The sequence below is a fragment of the Pseudochaenichthys georgianus genome, chromosome 1, assembly GCF_902827115.2.
Source record: "Pseudochaenichthys georgianus chromosome 1, fPseGeo1.2, whole genome shotgun sequence".
Lineage (NCBI taxonomy): Eukaryota > Metazoa > Chordata > Actinopteri > Perciformes > Channichthyidae > Pseudochaenichthys > Pseudochaenichthys georgianus.
Genome location: NC_047503.1, coordinates 48,318,418 through 48,340,293, shown reverse-complemented (window position 1 = coordinate 48,340,293; position 21,876 = coordinate 48,318,418). Strand labels below are relative to the sequence as shown.

Genomic DNA, 21,876 nt, shown 5'->3' with positions numbered 1-21,876 from the left:
ATTGAACAGTTAAACTTGTATTTTCTTGCTTTTTTTGTTTATAGTAAAATTATTATTATTGAGTTTTATTATTTAAGTTAGTTAACGTAGTTTTATGCTTTTATTTTGAAGGTGTATTTGGGCACTGGGTGATTTGGGCACCCGGTGTAATTGTATATATTTGACTTACCTAAAGACTGTTTGTTGGAGCTATATTTTTGATTTATATAATTGATAGTTAAACTTGTATTTTCTTGCTTTTTTTGTTTATAGTAAAAATATTATTATTGAGTTTTATTATTTAAGTTAGTTAAAGTAGTTTTATGCTTTTATTTTGAAGGTGTATTTGGGCACTGGGTGATTTGGGCACCCGGTGTAATTGTATATATTTGAGACAGGTGTTGGTGGGAGTAGAGCGCTCGTATGGCATATGGTTTTTACCAGGACAAGCACAGGGAAAGAGTGTCATAGCTTTGTCGTTGTATATTGTTTAAGGAATCAAATGCTTTTGGCTTTTGGTGCAGAGAACCAGGGAGATTATTATTGTCTGGCCGTCAATGTGGCAGGTCAAATACAAACCAGGAAGTAGCCATGTAAATGGTGTTAAATCAAACCAGTTTGGGTTATAACTTGCTGTTTATAGCAGAACAAGATTGTCAGAATAATGGATAGTGAAAGTAATCGGTACTTGTTGGTTATCTGTCGGCCATTTTTTGTTTTTTTCGGACTCTCTAAATACGCACATTAAATCTTTGGGGAGGGTTAGGCTGTTTAAAAAGTGGCGACAGATAACCCACAAGTACCAAAAACCTAAATTCTTGATAGGTTTTTTAACTTGATTATTTATTTTATTGTGAAATTGCTTATCGTGTAAATTGGAATGATCCATATCTGTGCTCCCGGGTGTATCTGTGTCTTTCCTTCCTGTGTGCATGACAGGAACGGCTCATAACCAATTGCCCCTTGCGGGATTAATAAAGTTGTTGATTGATTGATAATAATCTGCTCTGTGTCTCTTCTAGCGTCATGGTCGCAGTCCAAACTACCACAACTGGGGGCGCCCTTTGCATCCACAATCTGCCTGGAGCCGCAGGTATAAAAGATCACATTTACATCCTGTAATTGAGTTCGGCTTTTGCCTCACTGAATATTTAATACCCTCATTAAGCCTTAATTACATACATGGGAACATCGCACCTCGGCTGTTGTTTAATGCTGCTATTAGCGTTATGACTCTCAATGTGCATGCAGCGTTGATTACATCTCTATTGATTCATGAATATTACATAACTCCAATTCTAATTCAAAGGTGTTATCGTCACATGCACATAAGCTCCAGGGTAGATGTTATTCTGACCTGAGCTCCTCCAACAATGCAACATATAATAAAATACAAAAATGCAAAATAAAAAATAGTGAAAGAAGTCTATATACGTGTAAATAGAATATGATACAAGAACAGAATGTGAAATTAATTCATGTACATTAAGACACAATTAAATATGGTTTACTGCGGTGATAGCTATTTGTATTTATATTTGTTTTATTTTAACTTCTTCTTCTTGTCAGCTTTTCTTAAAGGGCATTTCATTAGGATCACTGTTGATGTTTTATCTTGTTCTGTATTTATTTTAATATTGTTGTTATGTTTTCTTCTTGTTCTGTACTTGGGCGGCTTTGTTCATGAAAGGTGCGATAAGGATAAGTTAAAAAAGAAAGTAGAAAGAAAGTGAGGACAAAGAAAACTATTTCTGGAAAATAGTGAGCATTACATTTAGCTGACGCTTTTATCCAAAGCGACTTACAGTAAGTGCGTTCGACCAGGAAGACACAACCTTGAAGAAAACAGAATCATAAAGTACATCAGGTTTCATAGAGCAAATCATTTCAAGTGCTATTCAACTGGCTTTAGAGAAGCCAGTCCTTTGTTAGTATATAAGTACTTTGTTAATAGTTCTATCGCTCGAAGTGGAGTCGAAAGAGATGAGATTTCAGTCTGGAAGGTGTGTAAGCTATCTGCTGTCCTGATTTCAATGGGGAGCTCATTCTACCATCTTGGAGCCAGGATAGCAAACCCACGTGTTTCTGCTGATGGGAACTTGGGTCCCCCTCGCAGCGAGGGTGCAGCGAGCTGTTTGGTTGATGTAGAGCGGAGTGCACGTGCTGGGGTGTACGGTTTAACCATGTCCTGGATAGGAAGGGCCAGATCCATTCGCAGCATGGTACGCAAGTACCAGTGTCTTGAAGTGAATTCTAGCAGTTACCGGAAGCCAATGTAAAGGTCTTTAATTACATCCACTTAAACACAGACAGTGGCAGAACTTCAGTGTTAGTATTATTAGATCTCAGTGCTGCGTTTGACACTGTTGACCACAACATATTACTAGACCGACTGGAAAACTGGGTGGGACTTTCGGAAACAGTTCTAAATTGGTTTGAATCCTACCTAAAGGACAGAAACAACTTTGTTTCTATAGGTACATACACATCTGAGTTGACAAATATGACATGTGGGGTTCCTCAAGGCTCCATCTTGGGGCCTCTTCTCTTTAACATCTACATGCTACCACTGGCTCAGATAATGAAGAACAACAAAATAAGTTTGCGGATGACACACACATTTACGTAACAATTTCACCAGGAGACTATGCTCCAATTCAAACACTGAGTAAGTGCATTGAACAAATCAATGACTGGATGTGATTCTAGAAGTTACTGGAAGCCAGTGAAGGGAGCGGAGGAGCGGCGTGGTGTGGGAGAATTTAGGAAGGTTGAAGACCAGACGAGCCACTGCATTCTGGATGAGCTGCAGAGGTCGGCTGACACATGCAGGTAGACCAGCCAGGAGGGAGTTGCAGTAGTCTAGGCGTGAGGTGACGAGAGCCTGGACCAGAACCTGCGTGGCTTTCTGGGTCAGCTGGGGACGTATCCTCCTGATGTTGTAAAGCGTGTATCTGCAGCAATGATTGAGAGTCAGACCTAAACATTTCCGCAGTGAATATCTCACACTGCTCCGTCACTTTCATTCATGTTCCTTTGTTATTCATGTTTTATTATCGTTGCTTTTCAATGAGTGTTTTTAAATGCCATTTTATAATATGTTTCTTAATGCTCTTAATGTCTTTCGTTTTTGTAAAGCACTTTGAATTGCCTTGTGTTGAAAAGTGCTATCTAAATAAACTTGCCTATATAACTGTTCTTCCACCAGGTCCAGCTCCAACAGTTTGGGTCGGAGGAGTTATGGGTTTGGTGGACCCCCTGTGGTCGGGGGGAGTCTCCGTGTCCACAGCACTCGATCCCCCTACTCCTACACCTTCGCTGCCGAGCAGGAGTCCCTCCTCTCCCACCCTCGACACTCCCATCACGCTCTCCCCCCTCATCAGAGATGGCAAAAGTACACACATCCTTTACTCAAGTAGAAGTACAGATACTCGTGTTTAAAAATACTCTGTTGAAAGTAGAAGTACTGACTAAACGTCTTTACTCAAGTGAAAGTAAAGAAGTATGGGCTTCGAAATGTACTTAAAGGTGGGGTAGGTAATTCACTTCAGAAACACTTGTTATATTCCATGGAATGCTCTGAACGTCCCGATGGCAATGAATACATTAAATGCTTTGACAATAAATACATCAAAAAGTTTCATCTGTGGAAGCCGTGGCGCTGTAAAAAGCACGACCAATCATCTGAGCCGGCTAAAGCAACTGGATGGCCTACCTGCCTGTCAGCCTTCCATCTGGGCACAAACGTATCTCGTGCCCTCATTGGTCATGTGCGCGTTCGTGTGTGTTGGGGGAGGGGCTCTGTACGAAGTCTGAAGAAAGGGGCAGATTTTTTCCGGTTGTGTATTTTCAAATTCCAGCGCACTCCAGCTGGTTTCTCCATTCTTAACCCACCTTTAAGTAAAAAGTACCCATAACTACCAGCTGTTTTAAAGAGTAACTGACCTCCCTTTATATTAACCCTCCTATTGTCTTCGTGTTCCCCCCCCCCCCTTACTTTGGTGTTCGCGGTCAAATTTGACCGGTTCTGTTTTAACTGCTATTACATTAACACAAAAACCATTAATCATCACCACATTTCTTTTAACACCCTTTCAAACTGTACATATTGTATCAGAGTACTGGTATATATGAAAAACTGCAGTCAATATACAAAGAACAGACACTGAACATGTAGTGTGTGTGCCTGGTGTGATCCATGTGGGGGGAGGGGTACATAAGAGCGGGACATTTATCAAATTGTTCTCTGTGTGTGTGTGTGTGTGTGTGTGTGTGTGTGTGTGTGTGTGTGTGTGTGTGTGTGTGTGTGTGTGTGTGTGTGTGTGTGTGTGTGTGTGTGTGTGTGTGTGTGTGTGTGTGTGTGTGTGGTGTGTGTGTGTGTGTGTGTGTGTGTGTGTGTGTGTGTGTGTGTGTGTGTGTGTGTGTGTGTGTGTGTGTGTGTGTGTGTGTGTGTGTGTGTGTGTGTGTGTGTGTGTGTGTGTGTGTGTGTATCTGATCTGGATGGTTACTAATTCCTTTTCTTTATGGTGGTAATTTTTGACCGGGTGTTACAAAGTTGACTAAATCATCCAGAATTCAATGAAAGTGCTGATCAGCAATGTTAGTGTATTTGAGTTCAACATGTAAGAAGTAGAAAGTACAGGTATTTGAGTTCAACATGTGAGAAGTAGAAAGTACAGGTATTTGAGTTCAACATGTAAGAAGTAGAAAGTACAGGTATTTGAGTTCAACATGTGAGAAGTAGAAAGTACAGGTATTTGAGTTCAACATGTGAGAAGTAGAAAGTACATGTATTTGAGTTCAACGTGTAAGAAGTAGAAAGTACAGGTATTTGGGTTCAACATGTGAGAAGTAGAAAGTACAGGTATTTGAGTTCAACATGTGAGAAGTAGAAAGTACAGGTATTTGAGTTCAACATGTGAGAAGTAGAAAGTACATGTATTTGAGTTCAACGTGTAAGAAGTAGAAAGTACAGGTATTTGGGTTCAACATGTGAGAAGTAGAAAGTACAGGTATTTGAGTTCAACATGTGAGAAGTAGAAAGTACAGGTATTTGAGTTCAACATGAGAGAAGTAGAAAGTACAGGTATTTGAGTTCAACATGTGAGAAGTAGAAAGTACAGGTATTTGGGTTCAACATGTAAGAAGTAGAAAGTACAGGTATTTGAGTTCAACGTGTAAGAAGTAGAAAGTACAGGTATTTGTGTTCAACATGTAAGAAGTAGAAAGTACAGGTATTTGTGTTCAACATGAGAGAAGTAGAAAGTACAGGTATTTGGGTTCAACATGTAAGAAGTAGAAAGTACAGGTATTTGAGTTCAACATGTAAGAAGTAGAAAGTACAGGTATTTGGGTTCAACATGTAAGAAGTAGAAAGTACAGGTATTTGAGTTCAACATGTGAGAAGTAGAAAGTACATGTATTTGAGTTCAACATGTGAGAAGTAGAAAGTACAGGTATTTGAGTTCAACGTGTAAGAAGTAGAAAGTACAGGTATTTGTGTTCAACATGTAAGAAGTAGAAAGTACAGGTATTTGAGTTCAACATGTGAGAAGTAGAAAGTACATGTATTTGAGTTCAACATGTGAGAAGTAGAAAGTACAGGTATTTGGGTTCAACATGTAAGAAGTAGAAAGTACAGGTATTTGGGTTCAACATGTGAGAAGTAGAAAGTACAGGTATTTGAGTTCAACATGTAAGAAGTAGAAAGTACAGGTATTTGAGTTCAACATGTAAGAAGTAGAAAGTACAGGTATTTGAGTTCAACATGTGAGAAGTAGAAAGTACAGGTATTTGAGTTCAACATGTAAGAAGTAGAAAGTACAGGTATTTGAGTTCAACATGTGAGAAGTAGAAAGTACATGTATTTGAGTTCAACATGTGAGAAGTAGAAAGTACAGGTATTTGGGTTCAACATGTAAGAGGTAGAAAGTACAGGTATTTGAGTTCAACGTGTAAGAAGTAGAAAGTACAGGTATTTGTGTTCAACATGTAAGAAGTAGAAAGTACAGGTATTTGTGTTCAACATGTGAGAAGTAGAAAGTACAGGTATTTGAGTTCAACATGTGAGAAGTAGAAAGTACAGGTATTTGGGTTCAACATGTAAGAAGTAGAAAGTACAGGTATTTGGGTTCAACATGTGAGAAGTAGAAAGTACAGGTATTTGAGTTCAACATGTAAGAAGTAGAAAGTACAGGTATTTGAGTTCAACATGTAAGAAGTAGAAAGTACAGGTATTTGAGTTCAACATGTGAGAAGTAGAAAGTACAGGTATTTGAGTTCAACATGTAAGAAGTAGAAAGTACAGGTATTTGAGTTCAACATGTGAGAAGTAGAAAGTACAGGTATTTGAGTTCAACATGTAAGAAGTAGAAAGTACAGGTATTTGAGTTCAACATGTGAGAAGTAGAAAGTACAGGTATTTGAGTTCAACATGTGAGAAGTAGAAAGTACATGTATTTGAGTTCAACGTGTAAGAAGTAGAAAGTACAGGTATTTGGGTTCAACATGTGAGAAGTAGAAAGTACAGGTATTTGAGTTCAACATGTGAGAAGTAGAAAGTACAGGTATTTGAGTTCAACATGTGAGAAGTAGAAAGTACATGTATTTGAGTTCAACGTGTAAGAAGTAGAAAGTACAGGTATTTGGGTTCAACATGTGAGAAGTAGAAAGTACAGGTATTTGAGTTCAACATGTGAGAAGTAGAAAGTACAGGTATTTGAGTTCAACATGAGAGAAGTAGAAAGTACAGGTATTTGAGTTCAACATGTGAGAAGTAGAAAGTACAGGTATTTGGGTTCAACATGTAAGAAGTAGAAAGTACAGGTATTTGAGTTCAACGTGTAAGAAGTAGAAAGTACAGGTATTTGTGTTCAACATGTAAGAAGTAGAAAGTACAGGTATTTGTGTTCAACATGAGAGAAGTAGAAAGTACAGGTATTTGGGTTCAACATGTAAGAAGTAGAAAGTACAGGTATTTGAGTTCAACATGTAAGAAGTAGAAAGTACAGGTATTTGGGTTCAACATGTAAGAAGTAGAAAGTACAGGTATTTGAGTTCAACATGTGAGAAGTAGAAAGTACATGTATTTGAGTTCAACATGTGAGAAGTAGAAAGTACAGGTATTTGAGTTCAACGTGTAAGAAGTAGAAAGTACAGGTATTTGTGTTCAACATGTAAGAAGTAGAAAGTACAGGTATTTGAGTTCAACATGTGAGAAGTAGAAAGTACATGTATTTGAGTTCAACATGTGAGAAGTAGAAAGTACAGGTATTTGGGTTCAACATGTAAGAAGTAGAAAGTACAGGTATTTGGGTTCAACATGTGAGAAGTAGAAAGTACAGGTATTTGAGTTCAACATGTAAGAAGTAGAAAGTACAGGTATTTGAGTTCAACATGTAAGAAGTAGAAAGTACAGGTATTTGAGTTCAACATGTGAGAAGTAGAAAGTACAGGTATTTGAGTTCAACATGTAAGAAGTAGAAAGTACAGGTATTTGAGTTCAACATGTGAGAAGTAGAAAGTACATGTATTTGAGTTCAACATGTGAGAAGTAGAAAGTACAGGTATTTGGGTTCAACATGTAAGAGGTAGAAAGTACAGGTATTTGAGTTCAACGTGTAAGAAGTAGAAAGTACAGGTATTTGTGTTCAACATGTAAGAAGTAGAAAGTACAGGTATTTGTGTTCAACATGTGAGAAGTAGAAAGTACAGGTATTTGAGTTCAACATGTGAGAAGTAGAAAGTACAGGTATTTGGGTTCAACATGTAAGAAGTAGAAAGTACAGGTATTTGGGTTCAACATGTGAGAAGTAGAAAGTACAGGTATTTGAGTTCAACATGTAAGAAGTAGAAAGTACAGGTATTTGAGTTCAACATGTAAGAAGTAGAAAGTACAGGTATTTGAGTTCAACATGTGAGAAGTAGAAAGTACAGGTATTTGAGTTCAACATGTAAGAAGTAGAAAGTACAGGTATTTGAGTTCAACATGTGAGAAGTAGAAAGTACAGGTATTTGAGTTCAACATGTGAGAAGTAGAAAGTACAGGTATTTGAGTTCAACATGTAAGAAGTAGAAAGTACAGGTATTTGAGTTCAACATGTGAGAAGTAGAAAGTACAGGTATTTGAGTTCAACATGTGAGAAGTAGAAAGTACAGGTATTTGAGTTCAACATGTGAGAAGTAGAAAGTACATGTATTTGAGTTCAACGTGTAAGAAGTAGAAAGTACAGGTATTTGGGTTCAACATGTGAGAAGTAGAAAGTACAGGTATTTGAGTTCAACATGTGAGAAGTAGAAAGTACAGGTATTTGAGTTCAACATGAGAGAAGTAGAAAGTACAGGTATTTGAGTTCAACATGTGAGAAGTAGAAAGTACAGGTATTTGGGTTCAACATGTAAGAAGTAGAAAGTACAGGTATTTGAGTTCAACGTGTAAGAAGTAGAAAGTACAGGTATTTGTGTTCAACATGTAAGAAGTAGAAAGTACAGGTATTTGTGTTCAACATGAGAGAAGTAGAAAGTACAGGTATTTGGGTTCAACATGTAAGAAGTAGAAAGTACAGGTATTTGAGTTCAACATGTAAGAAGTAGAAAGTACAGGTATTTGGGTTCAACATGTAAGAAGTAGAAAGTACAGGTATTTGAGTTCAACATGTGAGAAGTAGAAAGTACATGTATTTGAGTTCAACATGTGAGAAGTAGAAAGTACAGGTATTTGGGTTCAACATGTAAGAAGTAGAAAGTACAGGTATTTGGGTTCAACATGTAAGAAGTAGAAAGTACAGGTATTTGTGTTCAACATGTGAGAAGTAGAAAGTACAGGTATTTGGGTTCAACATGTAAGAAGTAGAAAGTACAGGTATTTGTGTTCAACATGTAAGAAGTAGAAAGTACAGGTATTTGTGTTCAACATGTAAGAAGTAGAAAGTACAGGTATTTGAGTTCAACATGTGAGAAGTCAAAGTAAAAGGTCGTCAGAAAAATAAGTAGTGGAGTAAAGTACTGATACCAGAAACATTTACTTAAGTAGAGTAACAAAGTATTTGTACTCCACTACTTCTGACCCCTGCCTCTCATCCTCCACCTCCACTTTTCCTCTCCAGGCGCTTTTCTGCGAGGAGGGATCGTCGGGCTCTTTCTCTGGAGCTTCCTGATCTCAGAGGCCATCCTCCAGGTCTCCCTCCTGTCCAATCAGCAGACCCCGGGAGGAGGGGGGGTTCCGGGGCGGGGGGGGTCGATCACTGGGGGGTCTGTCGCAGGAAGTGGGGTGGACCATCGGGATTGTAACGGCAAAACACCACACACTCTGCTGATGGCAGAGGTTTACCCTCAGGTCAACGCACGCAAGGACAGAACCGACCTCGATGAAGAGACGGATTATGTGAGTGGAACAGATCTGTATCGCAATATATAGATAAATATCATTTGTGAAGAGGCCCTGGTGTTCTGCTTTCTGGGGTTTGACCTTTACTGTAGTGTCTTATATAGGGTTATGTGCATGTACATGGTCTGCAAATGCTAAAATCCCTGTGTTCCCTCCAGAGGGAGTTTCTCGGGAACATATATAGAGACATCCCTATGTAACATTTCCGCTCCTATTGACGAGCACTCAGACACATTGTACGTGATAGGCTAAGGGGCGGGACATCTCTAAGCAGGTTGACCAATCACAGCAGAGCCAGCCAGCTAACCAATCAGAGCAGACTGGGCTCTGGTTTCAGACAGAGGGTGAAAAGAGGTGCTGCAGCACAGGCAGTATGATATACTGATATACACCTGAACATCAGCAGGAGAGGACTCTTTAAAGTAGAGACACTACACACTGATATACACCTGAACATCAGCAGGAGAGGACTCTTTAAAGTAGAGACACTACACACTGATATACACCTGAACATCAGCAGGAGAGGACTCTTTAAAGTAGAGACACTACATACTGATATACACCTGAACATCAGCAGGAGAGGACTCTTTAAAGTAGAGACACTACACACTGATATACACCTGAACATCAGTAGGAGAGGACTCTTTTTAAAGTAGAGACACTACATACTGATATACACCCGAACATCAGCAGGAGAGGACTCTTTAAAGTAGAGACACTACATACTGATATACACCTGAACATCAGCAGGAGAGGACTCTTTAAAGTAGAGACACTACATACTGATATACACCTGAACATCAGCAGGAGAGGACTCTTTAAAGTAGAGACACTACATACTGATATACACCTGAACATCAGCAGGAGAGGACTCTTTAAAGTAGAGACACTACACACTGATATACACCTGAAGATGGATAGGACCCCTTTAAGACAAAAGGCCTTAATAGCAACACATCAATGAATAATCACTACCTCTTAACGACGATGCCTAAGCTCTGTATTAATGCTATATATTGCAGTCTGTTGTTTATTTGGTTGCCTCGACGATACTGCGAAACACAACATACATCTTAATCACGGTGGTAGTGGGTGTACAGATGAGGCCGCGGTATTAGTTTATCTTATCTCTGCAGGGGCTTCACACTCACTTTATGAAATCTCCAAGCGTGCCATGAATAATTCAATCGTTTTAATGTCATTGTAAACGGAATGAAGATAAAATAAAGTTACGTGAATTAAAAAATATTAATATTACACATAGTTTGAGTGTTGCACTTTTCTGTGTATCAATGATGATGATGATGATGATGATGATGATGATGATGATGATGATGATGATGACGCCCCCAGCTTTCTTTCTTCTCACGCCTGTTCCTTCTCCCTCCTGCCTCCTCCAGAGTATGTGTTTCCGTGTCCAGAAGATGATGGAGGTGTACAAGCCCGACTGGTGTGAATCGAGAGAGGCGTGGTCCGTCTACCTCTTCTCCCCCCAGAACAGGTGAGTGAAACCCAGCTCTGGATAAAGAAGAGCATGAAGTTTCAACGTTCTGGGTCCAATCTAGACCAGGGGCGTCAACATCTTGGCCCGCAAGAGCTTGCAAAGAATATAATACGTCTATTATATGTAGGGTTGGGTATCGTTTGAATTTCCACGATTCCGATTCCGATTCTACTTTTCGATTCCGGTTCTTAACGGTTCTCGATTCCGATTCTTTGAGGGGCAGGATAAAAAAATGATACATGCTTCTTCCAACAAAAAAATTACATTTATTCGAGAAACTTTTACACAGGTTAGTTTAAAGTAATATTCACATTAATCAGTCTGTTTATATTCACTGCTATGTAACTGTAACCTGAGAACCACTGAAGCTACAACAGTTCTTGTTGAGAAAAACAAGCATATCTGCCTTCTCAGGCATACCGGGAAGAAATGTTTGAACATTTTGAAGTAAAATGCTTCAATCTGGTGCACACGCAGAATTACTAGAGACTAGATCTAGGGGGTACAACTCTAAACACCTATATGAAAAAGATCGGTTTACATTTTAATAATTAAATAACAAATAGCCTACATGTAATGCATTTTATTTTTGTTGTTCATTCATATCTTATTTTACTATTTTATTTATGCATATGTTTTTATCTCTCCAGTTTAAAACGATATGTCTGGTTTACTGTCCGATAGTATACATTGGAATGATTTCAAACTTGTTTTATCCCAATAATTATAAAGGAGTGCCTTGGAAATATGTGTTTACATAAATTGTGATCAAAACGTTTGAGACCCACTGAGATAACTTGGACTAAAGTGAACTATCTAAACCCTCAGAGTCCTTTACCTCACTGAGCTGTAGTTATCAGCCTCTCAGTCTGACTGGAGAGGACTCTCCTCCACATCATTGTAGAAACATCTTCTTCTTATATCCGTCAGAGCAGCTAGCACCAGATGCTAACAACAACAGCGCCCTCCCTTTCTCCCTCGCTCACTCGCACTTTGGCTGTGAGCTGCGGTTGCCAGATAAGCCAACATCCCCCATTTTAATCACTTGCAGCGCCCATCGTACAGGGCAAATGAAACGTGTAGCCGGGATGAAAAGGGTGTTACATTTACTTAATTATGAATGTTGTTACATCAAGGCCGAAAATTAGGATGAGCACCAACGGTCAAAACATTTATTTTTTCCTCCCAGAGCTGTCAGCGCAGCGCCTCCACAGATCTGGCGCCCTAGGAGAACATCTATAACGCCAGTGCGACGGGCCGGCCCTGGTCTCAGGTTACACTGTAGGAAATGTCCCGCCCCGCTGCAGTCATGCAGTCGGCTACGGAGAGCGGCGAGAAACATTTCCTCAGGAATCGAAAAGCGGAACCGAAATTCACATTTCTAAATGATGCCGTTGGAATCGAAATGTTGGAACCGGTTCCGAACCGGAACCGGTTCTCGGTACCCAACCCTAATTATATGTGACATGCCTCTTTACAGAAGCACATTGCCCATAAACTATATGTCCCACAATGCATCTTGTATTGTGACATGAGCACTGAAGAGAGTAGGCTTGTTTGAGACAAGGGAGACTTGCGCAGTTGCGATCAACGTCTTGCTCGTGCGTTGCATGATGGGTAGTCATGTTGTCCGACTTGCTCTGGAGGCTCGCCCACATGAGACTTTGAAATCTCGCGGGACAAAGACGCCCGCAGCCTTGAGAGCGAGGCGCGGCGAGTTGGCGCAGTTCCTCTCCACGGGCTGCGGAAGCGAAATGCTTGATGGGAAACGGCTCGCTGGTATCTCGAGCTGAGCGCTCATTGGTGGGTTTTACCACGTGCTGCTGATGAAGCTCTCCCATTGGCTCGGCTAAAGGTTGTTGTTGTTTTGTGTCAGTTTTACGTCGCCACATCCATTCCCATTTTTCATCATTGTTCCACAATGTTTATCATCATGAAATTAATATCTATATATTATATACTATACTGCTTACCGTTTTCATACTTTATATATCTTAGCATATTAATACACACTGTTCATACTGCTCACAGGCTGATATCTAGTGTATTCATACACACTGTTCATACTGCTCACAGGCTGATATCTAGTGTATTCATACCCCACTGTTTATTCATCATTCAATTCATTCTATATGTTCTTCTGTAGATTGTGTACATTACTTTCCTCTTCACTGCTTGTTGCACCTGGTTAGAAGCTAAACTGCATTTCGTTGTCTCAGTTCCTGTAATCTGTGCAATAACAATAAAGTTGAATCTAACCTTGAGCAGGAACAAATGTATTCACTTAGTACATATCTGACATTAACGATTAAACACATGTGTGCATTCTTTATAAATGCAAACCGAGTCAAGCCGAAAACCGAGAGAAGAAGAAGAAGACGAAGCCGACTCCGAGCTGTCTGACTTCAGGCGAGCTCTTTGAGACCTCCCCCGGCTGCGATCGGCTATTCCCGTCTACTTTCGAGGCGAGCCGCAACGCGTCTCAAACAAGCCGAGTTGCAATGACTTGCTCGACTTCTGCCTTCAGACGCACTTAATTATGAAGTTATTACCCTATTCAATAATAATCAAATGCAGAGGAAATAATGTTATATAATACATCATTTTATAAATATGATCTATGTATATATTTATATTTATATAGTCTTGAAGTCACAACCGGCCCTTTGAGTGCAACCATAATGCTGATGTGGCCCGTAACTAATGTCAGAAAGCACATAAACAAATGATTTCACTGCTTTGCATCAGAAAAGTTACAACAATTCCAGAGTCATGAGAGTGCTACAGTATGCAACAGAGCACATGCGTCAAACTCAAGGCCCGGGGGCCAAATCAGGCCCGTGGTGGATTTAATTTCGGCCCGCAGAATAATCTCTAATCACTATTAGATCTGGCCCGCCGGTATATTGCAGCACACCTTCCCTCCATCCTGAGGGTCTCCTCCGCTCAGAGCCTGAGCCCAAACATTGATGACCTTGCCCCCGAGATGAGATGCCAAGTGTCTGAGCTAGCATCTCAGAGCAGCACACTGAGCTCAATGGATGCTTCCTTCTGCACTTTCTCTCTCACGACAGCAGGGCATGTTTGGTTTCTCTTTGAGGGGAATAGTTTTGTTGAAGCTGTTGTTGGCCTGTGGGGAAATGTAACCATAAGAAAAGAATGCAGCTGATTATTTAATGTTGTTTTTATGGGCAATAATTTAAGCTTTGTTAGTTCCAGGTTTAATATGTGCAATAAGTTCATGTCTCGACTAGTACCCATTTTTTAATGTTGGCCCACTGTGTATTTGAGTTTGACACCGCTGCAATAGAGGAATTGTTGAAGGTTTGTAGGCAGATCTTTGGGGCCATAAGTGAATATAAAGATGCCAATATTCACTTTCTTCAAACCCCTGTTCAGTGAACTGATCTTCACCAAAAGGCGCACGAAAGTCCATCAAAGTGTAAAGCATCTCTCTGGTTGAGTCAGTGCTTGGGATAGTTTCCTCCGGCAGTGTTTCCACCAAGCCTGTCCGCTCACCAGTGAGGCGCAGAGAAACAACGTGTGGAGAGATGAGTGGACAAGCAAGACCAATGGCGCTGAAAACACACGTTACCAAACATTACAAGCTCCGTCTGCAGCTCTGAGCATGTGGAGAACACTCGCACCATTCGCCTGGAAGCTGCTGTTCCACACACGGCGTGTAAACGTGATGTCACTGCGTTTCCTACAAACCATTTGTTTCTTCTCCAGACAGCGTTACTGATACCTGTGTGTTCATCTGTGTTTGCCCGTGTTATTACGCTTTCTTCCTTCAACGCATTGAACGGCTTGTGAACGTGAAGTCACTGCGTTTCCTAAAAACATTTATTCATCTCTTGAGCGTTACTGATGCCTGTGTGTTCATCTTTGCTTGTGTAATAACTAGGGATGTAACGATATATAGAATATCGCGATATTGCGGTAAATAAATGTCTCAATACCGTCGTGAGACTGACAAAATATACCGTGATTTTTTTTTTTTTTTTTTTTTTTTTTTTTTAAACCTTTATTCAACCAGATGGTCCCATTGAGATCATCAATCTCTTTTTCAAGGGAGATCTGTCCAACATGGCAGCAAGCAGGTTACAACATGAACATAAAACAACAGATAACACAAAAGGACATGTATTTACAGGGCTACATGTACACACCTGGAGACATGGACAAGTACCAACAGGATATTTATATCTCTGTCAATAAGCCTCACCTTCTGGGCACACACTGTATTGTTTTTGAAGTGGTGGAGAGACGATGCACAGTTTGACCCACTGCTGTCCCCCACGGCCAAAGCATATCTCTGTCTCAGCAACACCAGTACCAAGCGAGAGAGTTGTTTCCACAGCAGGGGGTTTTGCAAACGCCCAAACATCCCAGCTTCTACCTGGAAATGTGGGCATGCTCATATTCCTGAAAGATAACCTTGATGACGCTGAGTGAGTGAGTGAGCGAGTGAGTGAGTGAGCGAGTGAGCGAGTTAGAGTTGAGTTACTTGAAAAACTAAAGTGAAACTTGATTTATTCTATTTCAGGGTCTGATTATTATATTGTTGACACTTTAACATACTACTATCTACTAAAATGCTGCACAAATCAGATTTATTATTCAATACAGAAAAAACAATTCAAGTAAAAATATATATATATCGTACCGTGGACTTTGTATCACGATATTATCGTACCGTGAGTTGTGAGTGTTGTATTGTTACATCCCTAGTAATAACGCATTCTGTCAGAGAAAGTCCCCTGAAAGCAACCTGAAGGAAGAATCACTCACCCCCCCGCTCACTCACCGACTGCCTGCGTGCTGATTGCCACTTTAAGGGAAGTCGGGCCCCAGGGTGGTGTTTTGGCATCCTGGCAGGTGCCATCTGTCAGCAGGGCCTCTGTGTGTTGGCGGTGTGTGTGTGCGTGTGTGTGTGTGTGTGTGTGTGTGTGTGTGTGTGTGTGTGTGTGTGTGTGTGTGTGTGTGTGTGTGGTGTGTGTGTGTGTGTGTGTGTGTGTGTGTGTGTGTGTGTGTGTGTGTGTGTGTGTGTGTGTGTGTGTGTGTGTGTGTGTGTGTGTGTGTGTGTGTGTGTGTGTGTGTTACACCAGCGTTAGGCCATATCTCTGCTAGTGGTGTGCATGTGGATGACTCTGCATATGTGCATGTGGGAGCGTGTGAACATATGTGTGTGTACACCTCAGTGTAATGTTTTGAATGTGTGTGTGTGTGTGTGTGTGTGTGTGTGTGTGTGTGTGTGTGTGTGTGTGTGTGTGTGTGTGTGTGTGTGTAAGCGTGTGTGTTTGCTCTAACAAGTGTACCTCAGCATAATTAAAGCAAGTAACCAAACAAATGGTGAATGGACTGTACTCATAGCGCTTAATCCAGTCTGTACGTCCCCTCAAGGCACTATTCATACTACATGTCATCATTCACCCATTCATACAGAGCAGTGCACCTTGCTCTAGGAACTAACATTCACACACACTCACACACACACACACACACACACACACTCACACACACTCACACACCATTGGGAATGCCATAGGAGCACCTCAGGGTTCAGCATATTGCCCAAGGATACATCGACATGTTGACTGCACTCAGGGGCGGCGGGTGCTAGGCTAGGGAAGGCTAAGCCTTCCCAAATATTTGTGTAACTGCATCCTGGTAAAATAAAAATATAATGTCTGATGTCTGTGTCTTTGACATTAGCGCTGCTATGCAGCCACCTGTGTCCTGCACTACGAAGCCAGTTCCACAGACCCTGGATACGTTTGAGTTATATTCACTAACCCTACCAAACAAGATCTCGCTAAGCGGTCCTACGACGCTGGTTATCAACTCGGTAAATCAAGCCAGGGTTTCTCTCTCCAGCTGAGAGCACGTTCACGTGAAAGGGGCGGGGTTAGCTACATTTGACCAATCACAAACAGGGACAAGTGTAGCCTATTAACAGCGCAGCGTCATACTTCATTAATGAAAAGTAAACTAATATTAGACAAATATGAACTTTAAACATCCATGACTTAAACATATAATCCAGGATACAAGCCACATAGTTGCACCTGCAAGGAGAATACAGAACAACTCGTTAAAAAATAAACTACCGAGTGTTTGAAAGCGTACAACAGCTTTATGATACTGCCCCGTCTAAAACACGAGGGGATCTGACTTTATTACATTTGAGTTGAGTGTTTCGTCAACTTAATGTGTTGCTTAAAATAATACGTCTGCATACAGGACAATGTAACTAAGTGTTGCACGGCCAGATACGGCTCGAGAAGCTGACTCAGATAAGGAAATATTGTGAGATCGATGATCTGATCGATGATCTGATTGATGATGTGAATGATAAGTGTGACACGTCGGCGTCTTCTCTGCATACGGCAGTTCAAACTGCATTTCCTTTTTCCTGTGATATGACTTGATAGATTTAAACTCCGCACACTGAGCTCTGATCGGTCAGCAGGCGGTGCTTTCACTGAGTTGATCTCCTTTCTATAGACGCCGGAGGCGGGCAGCGTAAGATGAAAAAAAAGTTATTTAGCCTTCCCAAACCTGAGACTCACGCGCCGCCTATGACTGCACTGCTGGGGTCGAACCAGCAACCTTCTGGTTCAAAGACAACCACAGTCGCCCTTTCAACCTGTTTCTCATGATGGAATCCCACCTCTGTTGTTACCGGTGGTTATCTGAGTCATTCATAAAGGTTTGAAGAGGTCTGCTACAGCCATGAGTAGGTTTAGGGCAGCATTTAGTCATGGTTGCTCACTGAGACTAATACAAGGAGGCGTAGATCGTGAGCAGACGTAGCTTAAAGTATGAGGACGAAGGAGGTAGTATATCTAGACTGAACATTTTCGCTTAAAAGGGGTCAACACACAGGAGACAGAGTTTGCCAAACCAAAATTCAACGTTGCATTCTGAAAACATACTGGCACTACATTTGGTTCAAACTATCACTACAGTATAGTATAAGCCTATATACCTGCTACTGCAGTATTGTTGATATGTTTAAAGAACATTTTAACCGTCCAGAATTGTTTATATTGTTTATATTTGATATACCATTTTTCATTTGGCACCAAACCTAACGTCACTGAAACTGAAACGTTACAAAACTGTGAACATGTCATCATTTTGGATATGCTTATGACCAACTGCCACCAAAAGCATTACACTGGTACTTCCAATAACATTCATCAGGCTAATACTATTCTAACCGGGCGCAAAGAAAAGGAGAAAGAAGCCAGTAGTGCTGTCTCTGGGTGGATAAGTATCCAACAAAGCCACTGATCAATGTCAGGGGACAGGGTTGCCAGATCTGAATCGATAGATAAAGGGACAGGTTGCCAAGTCTGGAGGAAAAGCAGTCAGATTAGCACATTGATTGTGTCTCTCTCGGGGAGCAGCTGCAGCAGGTACTCCTTCACTGTGGAGCGTTATTGAAATCCACTCAGAGATACCTACACCAACGCTTCTTATCATAAGATCACATCGGTGAGCTGAGCCAACCTGGATTCTTTACTCTGAACAATTGTGGGCGACCAGCAGAGCCAAATAAATCAGCATGGAATAAAACAAGTTGACACGAAATATAGACAACAATGAGAATGTGTTTGTATTTGAAAGTCGTCAGCACACGGTGACATTATCTGTTCGTTAACCCTCTGAGAATAGGACTTTTTCGTTTTTGTATATTTTTGTGTTCTGGAATGTTGTACAGTATACAGTATATTGTGCTGAAGTTTTACACTTCAGCACAATCTCAGGTAATGTTATATGTCACTCATTAAAGACTTCTATACACTATAGGCCTAATAGGGGATATTTGCCCACAAAACCCAAAACAATGTGTACTTATTTATTAAAACAGAACTTCTAATCATAATAAATATGAAACACAGAAAATGGCACCCATCTGTTGTGATTGTGCCAGAAGTCATTAGAAGCTTCTAACGTCTTCTGGTCATGAGTTCCGCCCATTCCTTTGGGCAGTGCCGATGGGCGGGTTTTTTTTGTCAGGTACTAGGCTTGTTTGAGACACATTGAGGCTCGCCTCGAAAGTAGACGAGAGTAGCCGATCGCAGCCGGGGGAGGTGTCAAAATGCTCGTCTTAAGTCGGACAGCTCGGAGACGGCTTGACTGGCTGGGTTTGCAATGGCGGAAATTGCGTTGGCGTTTTTCGTTGCAGATGAAGTGGATGCAATAGAAATCCCACATGTATTGTATGGAGAATGACATGATCTAAAGGGACTGTGATTGAGAGAAAATTAAATATTTGTTTACAATAAACATGAATATGTCATTTGTTTGATTTGCATTAAAAGACAATACCATTTTTGATTTAAATGATAGATTACCTTGTGCATTTGTTGCAGCCCGTGCTTGCTGCATAAGTGCAGCTGCTAAACTGTTATCTGAAAAATAATTTACATCATTTAAAATCATATCCAGATTGTTGGAATGCAATTTAGTTGTTTACTCACCATTTTGTAGTCTTTGGGAAATGTCTTGTGAGACTCTTACAGTGATGTCTCCCTGTCCATCACGCAGTGGAAGCACCACATATTCCATTTGACCCACTGTAGACGAAGGTGATCTCCATTGCTTTATATAGGTTTGTTAATTCAGTCATGATGAGGAACCACACCAGTGACTGGGTTCCATCATTAGAAATGCTCCTCCCTCTTAATGTTTGCAAACTGATAGGTGGACAGGCTACAAATGATCAGTCCTTCAGATCCGCACACATGAAGCCTAATGAGCATGAACTGAACAGACCTGCTCTGTGTTTATTCTTTAGCTGCCACTTTAAGCTTTATGATGTGTACAACATGGATGTCATTTGATTTAATCTTGCCATTTTAAATGATGTATTCAATAAATAAGGTTAAACCAAATCATTACATTACAATATATTTTATTTTAATGATTTGGTTTAACTTAAAGAGAAACTTTATTGTTATTGCACAGATTGCAGGTACTGAGACAACGAAATGCAGTTTAGCTTCTAACCAGGAGCAACAAGCAGTGAAGTGGAAAGTAATGTACACAATCTACAGAATAACATATAGAATGAATTGAATGATGAATAAACAGTGGGGTATGAATACACTAGATATCAGCCTGTGAGCAGTATGAACAGTGTGTATTAATACACTAGATATCAGCCTGAGAGCAGTATGAACAGTGTGTATTAATACACTAGATATCAGCCTGAGAGCAGTATGAACAGTGTGTATGAATACACTAGATATCAGCCTGAGAGCAGTATGAACAGTGTGTATTAATACACTAGATATCAGCCTGAGAGCAGTATGAACAGTGTGTATGAATACACTAGATATCAGCCTGTGAGCAGTATGAACAGTGTGTATGAATATGCTAAGATATATAAAGTATGAAACGGTAAGCAGTATAGTATAAAATATATAGATATTAATTTCATGATGATAAACATTGTGGAACAATGATGAAAAATGGGAATGGATGTGGCGACGTAAAACTGACACAAAACAACAACAAACTTTTGCCAGCCAATGGGAGAGCTTCATCAGCAGCACGTGGTAAAAACCACCAATGAGCGCTCAGCTCGAGATACCAGCGAGCCGTTTCCCATCAAGCATTTCGCTTCCGCAGCTCGTGGAGAGCAACTGTGCCAACTCGCCTCGCCTCGCTCTCAAGGCTGCGGGCGTCTTTGTCCCGCGAGATTTCAAAGTCTCATGTGGGCGAGCCTCCAGAGCAAGTCGGACAAAATGACTAACCATCACAGCGGCGTAGCTGTGGGTGGGCCCGGGTGGGCCTGGGCCCACCCACATGCACGTCTGGCCCACCCACAGCCAATCAGCGCTTCATAGCGCAGAGCCGGGAAGCCCAGAAGGAAGTGCCACAAATTGCAGTTCATCTAGTGGCCGACAGGGGATGGATGCAAAAAGGAGCAATTCCCATAGACCCCCATGTTAAAATGCCCAACTTTACAGCAGAAATAAACATCTTTCTTGCCTGGATCCAATAAAACGTATTCTGGATATAGTTATAGTTATTCATGACAATGGAATAGGGAGTGCATTTTTTTACCGTGAGTTTTTATAGTAAGTAAAGTAACTTTTGCCGTGAGTGAATGAAAGTATTATTTCATCTTGAGGTCTGCAGTTTAGCGTGTACACATTTGCTGAATATGAAAACACTCAGTGTGTGCCCACTGTGCGACTGTCAAGGATAAACAACCTGTGCCCCCGATATATGTTGTATGTATTATTGCTACACAAACATTACATTGCAGTTTAAGTGTCGCCAACTCCGTTTAAGAGATCTATCCCCCGTCTGTGTGCGAGGGGGCGGGGCAGTTTACACACACGCAGCTGCTACAACATGCAGCAACACACACACACGGAGGAGATGGCGGAGAGAACGCGCTCCGAGGTGTGGTTAAACTATAGCCGTGTCTATGTGGACAATACTCGTTATCAAAAGTGGAATAAGAGTTTATCATGTGAGGGCGGTAACACGAGCAATTTGTCTAAACATTTAGCAAAAGTGCTCCACATCCAGACGGAGGAATGCACCGGGTTCCACTGTCTCTCCAGCAGCTCTGTAGCCCCGTCCACGAGGAACGTTTCCACGTCAGGTGTTATGTATGCTAGCAGCGACACACCGAGTTAACTACATTATACAAACATGGGTTATGATTAGAGGAAACTGAGTTATTTATTTTGTTAAAGTTTCAGCTGTTCTGTTTACAGTTCTGTCATCACATTATTTAATATGATTTGTTAAAACATTGTTGTTTCTTTTGATGTGAAATATTATGTATTTAATTTAAATAAAAAGCAATGTTAGTTTTGTTCACAATTTGTTTAGTTAGTTTACCTTCTTTTTTTCTCCAAAAGAACCGATAAAAGTAATGTTAAAGGACCGGATCGATAAGACATAGACATAGACATACTTTATTGTCATTTCAACAAGACACAGAGTGTATATTAAAACGAAATTTCGTTGT

The 21,876-nt window shown here is 40.7% G+C and overlaps 1 protein-coding gene and 1 long non-coding RNA gene across 2 annotated transcripts in view; both read left to right on the top strand.

Annotated features, from left to right (window-relative positions):
• Positions 1-21,876, top strand: part of LOC117453336 (voltage-dependent T-type calcium channel subunit alpha-1I-like) — a 294,731-nt gene that overhangs the window by 174,580 nt on the left and 98,275 nt on the right. Inside the window, 2 exon segments of the mRNA XM_071204189.1 lie at positions 9,155-9,361; positions 10,765-10,865. Of these exon segments, the coding sequence (XP_071060290.1) occupies positions 9,155-9,361; positions 10,765-10,865 (308 nt within the window).
• On the top strand, positions 1,042-9,131 carry LOC139434202 (uncharacterized). The gene is made up of 3 exons (XR_011643611.1): positions 1,042-1,072; positions 3,188-3,373; positions 9,084-9,131. It is a non-coding gene; the product is annotated as an uncharacterized lncRNA (long non-coding RNA).